The sequence below is a fragment of the Micrasema longulum genome, unplaced genomic scaffold (assembly GCF_059751315.1).
Source record: "Micrasema longulum isolate JH-2025_06_02 unplaced genomic scaffold, ASM5975131v1 h1tg002212l, whole genome shotgun sequence".
In the NCBI taxonomy this organism is placed as follows: Eukaryota; Metazoa; Arthropoda; class Insecta; order Trichoptera; family Brachycentridae; genus Micrasema; species Micrasema longulum.
Genome location: NW_028279375.1, coordinates 121690 through 133054, shown reverse-complemented (window position 1 = coordinate 133054; position 11365 = coordinate 121690). Strand labels below are relative to the sequence as shown.

At 34.6% G+C, this 11365-nt stretch overlaps 1 protein-coding gene across 1 annotated transcript in view; it reads right to left on the bottom strand.

Moving 5' to 3' along the window:
• Nucleotides 1-2981: 2981 nt before the first annotated feature.
• Nucleotides 2982-11365, bottom strand: part of Hs6st (heparan sulfate 6-O-sulfotransferase) — a 36778-nt gene continuing 28394 nt past the window's right edge. The window contains exons 5-8 of the mRNA XM_088239649.1: nucleotides 9819-9901; nucleotides 8222-8463; nucleotides 6449-6633; nucleotides 2982-4116 (exon numbers count right to left, since the gene is read on the bottom strand). Of these exons, the coding sequence (XP_088095775.1) occupies nucleotides 3969-4116; nucleotides 6449-6633; nucleotides 8222-8463; nucleotides 9819-9901 (658 nt within the window). The 3' untranslated portion in view covers nucleotides 2982-3968. The remainder of the gene's footprint in view (nucleotides 4117-6448; nucleotides 6634-8221; nucleotides 8464-9818; nucleotides 9902-11365) is intronic.

Here is an 11365-nt window from a genome sequence, read left to right as displayed (position 1 = left end):
ATATAATGTCGCATTTCCGCACATCTGTCATTGCTCTACAGGAAAGAAAAAAGGCAAAAAAAATCTCTCATTTTAAAAAATAAAATGAATAAAATCAGTAAATTCAAATTGGTGTGGTTTGATTTAAATATTGAGATTGGATATACAATGTTGAAATGCGAAGCTTTTAGACCTTCTCTTTAAATTGCTATGTATTATAGATCATTCACATAAATATACTTAGCGGTATAGAAATGAGTCCATCATTTTACATCTCTGTTACATTTAGAATAAAAATCTCAAAAGGATTATAAGCGCTAGAATTACGATGACCATATAAGCTTATTTTCTACTATTTACACACTTAAAGTAGATATATACACAACCTTGGTAAAATGACACCAAAATAAATAATCATAACCTTAAAATACTTGGTTAAAATTAACAAATTTTAATAATTAAACATACATATATTATAATAAAGCTGACACTTATATTGTTTAATACTGTGGATAAAGTCTAATTTAGCGTAAAATTAACTGCCTATAAAAATAGTCACTTTGATAGCAAATGAGAAAATGCCAGCCAAAGAAACGTTTACGATTATATACAAATTTTAACCGACTCCTCGTTTTATACGAAAATACTTGATATATTTAACGATAGTAGTTTCTCATATAACATTTGTATTGAGACCCTGTGTGACTATTGTCCTCCTATTCCCTAAATTTATCCTAGAACTAATATTCGTTCTATGACACAATTTCAAAACAATCTAATGGCACCAATGACTATGCAATCTTGTCTTTTAAAGGTAATTTCTTACACTTAATAGTATCAGGTTACAATAAGAAAGTTTAGTGTATTTTACTTCAAAATCAGCACTCTTAGCTGAAGTATTAAAGAAGCCACTTCAACCATGCAAATCCGTGCTCTCAGCTACTTCGGCCATGCTACGAGGCGGCTAACACGGTAAAATTGGTGGTACAAGGACGAGTAGAAGGAACTCGGACTCGCGAAAAAAGTCCTATAAGATGGACAGACTCGGTGACAGAAGCAACTGGCGTCTCTTCGGGAGGCCTCGGGGAGGAGGATAAAATATAATTTTGGGAAAAGAAAATCAAACCACGGAACTGCCGAGATGAATCGGGTTAAGATAGAGTGTTTTTGGAAAGCTGAAGCACAAATTCTGAAATAAAGAAATTGCAAACAATTCGAAGGTCAAAGTATACAATTCTTGTGTTTTGCTAGTGACAACCTACGGTCTTGAAACCATGTCATTCACCGCCAGGAGTGTCCAGAAAATTAAGCGTAATCAGCGGTCGATGAAAATGGCAGTGAGCAGTTCATGTGGCGAGACAAGAAGTTGATAGGTGGACCCCTAGAATACTGAATTAAAGGCCCGATGAAAATAAAATAAAGGTGGGCAGACCCAGGGGAGATGGACTGATGACATTGTTGAACTCATGGGACACGAGTGGAAACAGAGTGCCCGGGACAGAGAGACACGGAAAAATCCAGCAGTTGAGAGAAACGGGCTGGTAAGAAGAAGATGGTAGATGGATGTTTTTGGTATAGATAGAAAGTGGATAATTTCTTTAAAACATGCGTCTGAAATATGTTCAGCTTTGAGTCTGTTTTAGAGATGTTTCATCTTACAATCAAGCGTTTGTTATTATATCTAATAAAACATTTCCGAGTACCACTAAACTTCCTTACTAGCCTGGTAATCACTAACATATGGATAAAATCGCAAAATAAAATGTTGGTTCAAAGTATCCATAACACTAGTATGTAGAAGAAAGGGGAAAAAAGCGAGGATAATACGATACGCGAGTGACATTATTTTTAAATGAAAATTAATATAGTTGCCATTTTAAAATCACTACACAACGGAGTCAATAATATTAACCCTATTTTAGAAAACACTGTTATTAATATCAAATTTACACATTCTTATGATATGAAAATATGTGCAATGTATAAAAATAATATATAATTAAAAATATGTACGGAAAAATAACAAAGTCAAATAATAATTTTGTCTTCCGAAGGTGGTCAAATATTGTGTCTATATTGATATTTTTACAATTAAATTATCAATGAAAAATAATATTACGTTATTCAAATGCTTACTAAGAAAACAAAGTAAATTATTATTCAAAACATACAAATAATAAATATCATTTTAACAAATTTTCATTTAAAAAATCTCACTCCTAAAGCGATAAAGAGTAAACTCATAAAAAACAAATTATTGCACTCCATTAACCTTTTTAATCTCAAGCAATTTTTCATAAACATGAGAAAAATCTCAATAGATTTTTTATCAAAAAACATAATTTATTTTTAATCGCAGTTAATACCTATCGAGTTTCGGTAAACAGAGTAAAATCTGTAAGTTTACAAAATATCACCTAACATTAGCTTGGAATTTTTAATAAATGTAAATATTTGTATACCGACTTTTCTATGTCTACCGGTTCCGAGACGTATTCGTCTCTTTGTCAGGACACTAATTACATCGACATGCAAAACTCACTACACGCTTTCATCATAATAGTCACGTAAAAATACAATACTAGCCCTTAACTCATTTACCACAAAGCTCACATACGCCTGTGACAGCGCTACTACGCAGTGCTCACAGCCTATGTGAGGAATTTTTTATCAAAAAGGTTTGTAGCTTAAGTATTCATCAAGTATATAGGTAATAAATTCATGGTCACTAACAAAATAAGTTTTTAAACCAGTCATACAATAATACCTTTTTTTTTAAGGCCACATACATATGTTTGCTAAGTTATACAGGCCGCAACGTTATACTGATATGGTGAAAATAAAATTTACATAGGGAAAAACGGTATTGGTTGAAACCCGTCTGAAAAGATTAGGGCGCGCGACCACTTGATAAATAGACAAATATTTTTATAAACTAAAACATAATGATAGCATACCAGCAAATACTAGTTTAAACATTAACAACAGTGTTTTTCCCTACATTTGTTTTCGTCAGTTCGCAGTGGGCGATAATTATTCGCACATATCTTAAGATATTACAGATTTTGAATGCAAGATTTTTTCAATCACATTCCTGATAATAAATGTGTTTCGGGCGGCAAATAAAAAGCTTGGCTGCGTAGGTTGAGTATGTCTGGTTTAAACTAATAAATAAAATACGCCAATTTGAACGCGGGGAATGGATTTATAGCATGGGTCCTATCAGTGGGTGAAGGTGTAATCTATGCGAGTTAAAAGAAGGAATGTTTAACAAGAAATTTCGAATCATTTGATATGTTTTTTAAGTTTTTTAAGCATTAACACAATATCTAGAGATTTATAAGTAAAATCTCAGTTTAGATACACACTTTGTTTTTACTAATGATTAATTACAGCTTTTTAAAATCAGTATAAAGTCAATAAATACTAAAGTGTCATATCTCAAAACATGACTTTTGCAAATAATTGCCTTTTTGCTCATGACATTAATGTAGTGGATTTTGCATGTTGGTTTAATTAATGTTCCGATGAAGAGACGGGTACGTCTCGAAACCGGTAGGCATAGAAGAGTCGGTATGTGGCTATACACAAATATTTACTCACATTTATTTAATGTTTGACTACAAAGTTATGCTTCAAATATTAAAAATATGAAATTTTCAAGCTCTAAGAGAATATTTAACACATTTATAATTCGAGATGATGGTGAGATTAAAAGGGTCAATATTTATTTATAATGCATTTACATAATAAGGAATTTCGGTCATAGGAATTGAGTAAATACAATATATATTTGATGTAAAAATGCCGGAGTAGAATAAAAATCCATTGTCGAAAATAACGCTAAAATACAATCGATAAAATCTTCTAAGCTGAATACAGCGAGGAGAAAATATGCCATAAGATTTTTCATAATACAAAACACCGAGGTTTCATTAAGTCCATATCTTTTACGAGATCACACAATAATATTAAGTTAGCGTGGGGCATCACTGTACGGCGTGGCGTTTCTCCGTAGTGGCGTCCTCCAAATTGTTGTCCCAGTCGAACTCCGTGACGCCGTTCCGCGAGGCGAGCTCCCCGAGGTGGGCAAACCTCCGCTCGAAGTCTGCATCTCTCTGCTTCAGAGCCTCGAATCTGGGGCGACAAACACAATTTAAAGAGTATTGGCACTGGAATTTCACCCTCTTAGAATTTCATCGATATAGACTGATATACCTACCAAATAGTAACTAGTCAATTCTAGTATCTTTTTAAACACGTTCACGGCTCTGCTGGCTGCTGGATACATCCATCAAAATTGTGTCTCTTATTTAGAAAATCAATCAATCAATCAATCAATCAATCAGCCGTCAATCCAAAAGAGTTTGGTAGTGTAAAGACGGCTGTAAGGCCTTAATTCAGTTCAGTTCAGGGTCGAAAATCGGCACTTATCATAGGAAATACAAGATTTGTTTGCAAAACAGTGACAAAGGTATCGAATACAATTATAAAATTTATTTCAACAGAGAGGGAAAATTTTTTTGAGAAGGGAATATGGAAGTCCAGGCATTTACAGGGCTTATGACCTGTCATTGGCTGGTTTAAGTGGCCACTTTACACACTGTGTAACATTCACCATTCTGCCCAAGTTTGAACATCCACATTTCCTCAACTCTTCCATCTGTTGACCTTTGTGAAGTAAAAGAGCTGAAACCTTTATCACGTGGGTGAGATTCATCCGGCTGAACCAAATCACCTACTAGGCAACGCCTGAAAACAATTTTTCAATTTTTATACCTCTTCTTTTACCAGGTCATAAGTCATAAGCCCTGTAAATGCCTGGACTTCCATATTCCCTTCTCAAAAAATTTTTCCCTCTCTGTTGAAATAAATTTAAATATGAACAACTCCCTAGGGAGGAAATCCAGCCAGTCTGCAAGCATTTGGACATAATCAAACATTGTTGAATTACTACCTGGTAAAAGAAGAGGTATAAAAATTGAAAAATTGTTTTCAGGCGTTGCCTAGTAGGTGATTTGGTTCAGCCGGATGAATCTCACCCACGTGATAAAGGTTTCAGCTCTTTTACTTCACAAAGGTCAACAGATGGAAGAGTTGAGGAAATGTGGATGTTCAAACTTGGGCAGAATCGTGAATGTTACACAGTGTGTAAAGTGGCCACTTAAACCAGCCAATGACAGGTCATAAGCTCTGTAAATGCCTGGACTTCCATATTCCCTTCTCAAAAAAATTGAATGTGAACATAATACACTGTCTATCCTCACTAGGTACTTGTTAATATATGTCCTGAGGTAGGAAGCATTTACTTATTTTACGGTGGGAGGAGATATTAAGTCCTTATAATTCGCAGTCTGCAGCAAAAGTGCCGCAGTATGTTAGTCAAATAAGATTGAATTAATGTTAGTAAATATATTTATTTAACCGCATACCGACTTTTTCTGTCTACCGGTTTTGAGACATACGAGATTCTCCGTTAGGACACTCACTACTAAATACTAAAATACCATATTTTTATCAGATCTGTTAGACATTTTAAATTTATCTCCCGCTTAACTTTTAATTTTGACCTTCAATTTAATCTTTCAATTTTTAATTTTAATTTCAACTCTTAATTTTTACTTATTCGTATGTATATCTACTACCCGCATCTAATGAATTATTTTTGGTTGTGAATTTTTACTAAGAAATATAAATGTTCACGGAAGCAGAGAGAGAGGGGAGGAAAAGAGAGTTGGAGCTATACAATGTCTTCTCCCTTTTATGTACTTTTTATTTAATATTTATTTTTTAGAATTTGATTATTTTTTCCCCTCTCCTCCTGCATTCATAATAAATTAACGTGAAATCTGTAATTGGTCTTACCTTTTTTAAATTGTTCTTTATTACCTTGTATTTATATAAAGACTTTGATTTCCTTAATAAATAAATAAAATACACTTTCACCCTTACCATCATCGTAGTATACAAAGTATTTACAAAAAAATACATAAATTACATGCAGAGTTAAAGGGATGATTAATTCTGCATGTAATTTATGTATTTTTTCGTAAATACTTTGTATATCACGGTGATGGTAAGGGTGAAAGTGTATTTTAGTATTTGCATGTCGGTGTAGTGAGTGTCCTGATGGAGAGACGAGTACGTCTCGAAACCGGTAGACATAAAAGTCGGTAAGTGGTTGAATACAAATATTTACTAACATTAATTTTAATTTTTGACCACAAAGTTGATGCTTTGAACATAAATAAATAAGATTGGCTTAAAACCAACTACAGTCCAATCGGAAGTGAAATATTCCAAAAAATAATGAAGTTATAATATGTGTCCATATGGGTGGATCTATGAGAAAAAAATGTCGGTGAACGCGTGAACATATTTTTTTATACACTGCGTGGAAAGCATCCTTCCATGTAAAACGGGAGTTAGGTGGATAAAACTTTAAATCAAAAATGTATGTTGGACCAACCTTTGAAACATCAATTTCTTAGCGAAGGCGTACAGCTCCACGTCCAGGTGATTAATATTATTGACATTGTGTATTTCCTCGGGAGTCAGTCCGTTGAGGGTAATGCTGGACACGGTGTTGTTGTGCTGGGTGAAGGGGAGAGCGAACCTCAAGTTGAACGTCTCCTCGAATACGTACTGCGCAACCTGATGGACAAGGAATGTGTACACGGTGCGAAAAAGTCATGTATCTTATTGAAATTCATTGCAACAGAGAGGGAAAAGTTAGTTGTTGGTGGGGTTTCACCTGCCTAAAACCACCCTATTGCTCGAGAAATACTTCCAAAGGTTTAGGTAGAATCCGGATTTCTTCAGTTAGAGACGGTGGCCTACAAGCGGAGCGCCCTGTTTTAGTTCGAACATGGAATCTAAGTGCGGGCAGTTATAGTCACTTTTGTGTATTTTATCAATCCATCAGCACTTAAAATCTTCTTGGAGTATCCCAGGAGCCTTATGCTGGAAAGATGTGACATTTTGTTACCCACTCGACAATAGTCGATTGGGCATCTCGATTGCTTTGTCATAATGCTATTCTTGAAAACCCTCCGACAATTGAATTAAAAAGACGAATGAGAAAGTAGCAACACTCACAAATCTGTATTTATCTATGGCTCTCTAACCTTTATTGTTTCTTGTCAGACTTCTTCCGTTGAATATTTTGTGTTTGGAATATTATGAAAAAAATAAAAGAAAATGTTTTACTGAGACACTGCAACATTGATAATTATTATTTGACTTTGACATAAAAACACATCTACATGTTATTAGAAATATTTCATATTCATTTAATGGATTTTAAAAACATATTGTATAATATACGAGTATATCTCAAATAAGACGAGCGATAAAATTACTTTCAAATCATGTTTTTAGTGAAACTTCATTTGATAATGGATTAAAAATAAGTACAGTTATATTTGTTGATATGCCATCATCATAACATTGATCAGTGTTGTAAATTTTAAGTTAAAATACAACAAAAGTACCCACTCGTCGTTCAAATATGAATGCCGAGCGTTTTATGAAGTTACGATGTCGAATTCGATTGTCAATGTCGAGTGCTTTGTGGCACTCGAGATAAAGTCAATTGGTTTTTAATCGACTGCATTCGTATGGGTTGTTCAAGAATGCGGTCACTCGTCGAATTACGGAAGTCACATACTATTCAAAGGACGAACGAGTCCAGCATAAGGCCCCTGATTACTGGAATACACAGTTTTTATTAGGTCATGGTAAATTTAATGAAAAAATATTTGTTTTTAATATTTTTGATTCTATTCTGATTCTTCTCCTGCGGATATCCTAATCAATCTTGTGAAGACATCCTGTGGTCTTTCCCCTTTCCCCCTCTCTACGAATACACAATGGAGCTACTCGCTACTATCCATAGCACTGTTAGAGGTCCTGTCGAATATAAAGATCTGGTGACTTCCAAAAAAAATTTTAAGGCTATTAAATTATTTTGTAATAAATTCGGCGAATTGATCATGTAAAATCAATTATGTCCCAGTTAAGAGTTCACTAACCTCCTTTTCACAATCATGCCAAGGCTAACAGACTACAGAGAGCTCCTTCGGGCAGCTTTTCTAATTCGGCAATGGTTAATTTTTCGGTGTATGTGGGCACCGCCAAGGAGAAGTCCTCAGATGCGGTGGCCAAAATATAGGTCTCTCTTTTCCAGCAAAAAATTCTTACTTTTCCACAGCGATCTCGGGTTTGATTCGAGTCTCCTTACCTTCTGGTAGTCGGTGAGGCCGAAGAAAGCCATGGCGGCGAGGTTCCGCTTGGCCGAGGCCAGCATGATGGCGTCCGTCTGGCGCGAGGGGCGCAGCGTGGCGTTGTAGCAGCCCACGAGCGCCAGGTCGGCGAGCATGCGCGTCTGCCGGTTGGCCGCCAGGTTGGAGCGGCAGGCGGTGAAGGCGTCCAGCGACACGCCGTGCCACGACTCGCCCGTGTAGCACGGCGGCACCTCGGCAGCTGGAATAACCATTCTATTTAGACAGATGTCCGAAAGGGGATGAAAAGCGCTAGGGCTTACATCGTTGGAAGAACCACGGAAGAGAGAGGACTTGATAGAAAGTTATAAGATGCTAAATTGTAACTATTACCACCCTCTGCGTGGGATGCATAAATTAAATCCCGACACCAATTTACGGGTCATAACTGGAAGCTCTATTGCAGAGGTTTCCAAACTTTTTTGTGTCGTAGACCCCTTGCCATGTTTTTCGGTTTTTGGTAGACCCCCTACTTACCTATATTGATTTTTCATAAATTTCTAGCTGTAGTGAAGTTTAGTGTTAAAAACTTAAAGTTAAAACAAATGTTAAGTTTTATACATTTATTAATTGAATTTTAATTAAAACTACTCTATATAAAATTTTGCATCTGTTATATAAAATAAACGTAACATAAAATAAACTAAGCAATAAGTAAATGTTTTTAGTGGGAAGGATGAACCTGATGCTTTAATAATAAATTATCAACATTTGGCGTCAATTTTGTCACGTTTAATCTTAAATCTCCTCGGCCAATGATGTCCAGTCTGTTTCTTTTTTTCGTTAGGAGATTGGTAACAGCGCTGAACCACCTTTCCACTAGGTATGACGATGGAAAGGAAATTAAAAATTTCCTCGCTATATTCCATAATACAGGATAAGTAACGGGTATGTTTTTTTGCAGCCAGAAGTACTATCAGTGCATGTTGAGATGCACTATCATAGACCCCCATTTTCATTTCATGGACCCCCAATTATTTTTTTCGTTGTCGTAGACCCCTTGCAGGTTGTCGTAGACCCCTGAGGATTGATATAGACCACTTTGGGAATCACTGCTCTATTGTCTCTAATTCCACCTCAATCCCAAGAAAAACATCTATTCCAGACTGAAATAAATTGCCAAGCTTAGTTGTCCATATAATTTTAGTCAAACAGTTAAAAAACCATTTGGATACATTTTTGAACGAAGAAGAACGCAGACAAAAAGCAGTATTCGAGATATAGGCGCACTGGCAGAGGCCGGCTGCCTTAAACAAATAAATATAATAAATAATAAGGCATGAGGAATTATTTCTCCACAATGTTTTGAGTATGTCCCGATGTTTTTAGACAGGTTGGATTTAACTTTAAAAAAAAAAAGAATAACCCACTAAGCTTCTTTCTTAGCGGCAGGCAGATAAGGTAGGTTTATGAAAGTCAGTTATGAAAAATATTTAAAAAATAAATAGTTGAAAAAAAACATTTTAAACTCATTTCGAGAGGTAAAGAATATTTTGTTCTCATATACGTGAAACCCTTTCGAGGGAGCACATTAAAAAAAATTAATCATTTACAAACCTGTAGCTGTCCTGCCCTGACACCAATGTCTTGCCCCTTTCCACGTGGCTCCTCGTTTTACATGGCGATACTCTGATAGATATCTGCAAAAATTTTTTTTACATAAAATGATATTAAATTTAAAAAACAAATTTTGATATATTTTTACGATAACAAAAGACACGACTACCATATTTGGAACATATATGTTGTATAAAGTTATTGGATCAATCTTCAATTTTATTTTAAAAAAATAAAATTTTTCTACATTTATTTTGATAAAACTTTTTATATTTTCTTTTTAACTGGGCATAACCCGTGTCGAGGCATTCATTTACATTATTTTTATATTATGTTCACGTACATAATAAACTAATATAATTGAATAAATAACACTGTACGGATATAAACATAAATTATAAATAGCAGACATGCAACAATAATTCCAAGTTAATTTTTTTACAAATAATTTGAATTTCTGTTTATTTCTATTTAATTTAAAATCAAGAGGTAAATTTTGGGAGCAAGGTACATGTGACTCCTCTGACTAAACGATGTTGCCATTTTAGGTGGCACAAATAGTTGTCTCTTTCTTTATCTTGTTTCATAGATTGTATTATATTTACTTCCACCATTTTTATGTGTGTGAATGAGAAGTGCCCTAGCGTACAGCAGTGGCGGATGGTGATTTTATTTACAGGTAAGCTATAAAAAATTTCATATATTTGTACTTACACAGAAGCTACATAGTATAATGTAAGTAATATATACTATAAATTGATATTTTTCTGTGGTTCTGTGTGATACAACAACTCTCATCCATGAAATCAACTTAAACGATGTAACTTCGTGATATATTATATTCTATAAATATATTATCCATTACTTTAATATATAAATTCATTAAAAATAAATAAAAAATACCACTAAGAAGTCAGTCGATATTAGGTATTCAATTGAAATGTCAACTGGCCGCATTGTTCTAGTAATTACTAGTGCTAAAAACGGCCGCATGGAGTGCTATATGACCCGCAATATGACGCATGAAAGTAATTATGGTCTTATGTCAAAAGTACCATCTCAAAGAAAAATAGTCCTTAAGAAACAATGTTTGAAATACTGTTTTCCAAATCAAGAATCTTCAAATAATTTGTGTAATCTGCAAGTTTAATCTGGGAGAAAAAACCCGCACCGGGGTAAAGACATTCAAAACATAGTATGTTTATTTGTATTAAAAAATAAGCTGGAATGATCGGCTAGTTTCTTGGCTCACCGCAGGCGCTGGGCGCACTTTATTAAAATTTATATTAGGATAAAAATACAAACGGTGGAAATGATTTATAATAAATGGTAATTATTTATTTGTTTTTCTATAAATAAAGTTACAATAAAACATTATTATGGCTAGTCAAATATAATGATAAGCTGTGCATAATCGCTTCTATACACGGTTCGCCCCTGGCGTACAGTTGCTTGACGTCCAGAACAACTACTCGTTCAAACACCTCCGTTGTGGGTGTTCTGGTAAGGGACTTATATAAGCTCTCACTGTTTTTTCATGAAAATTA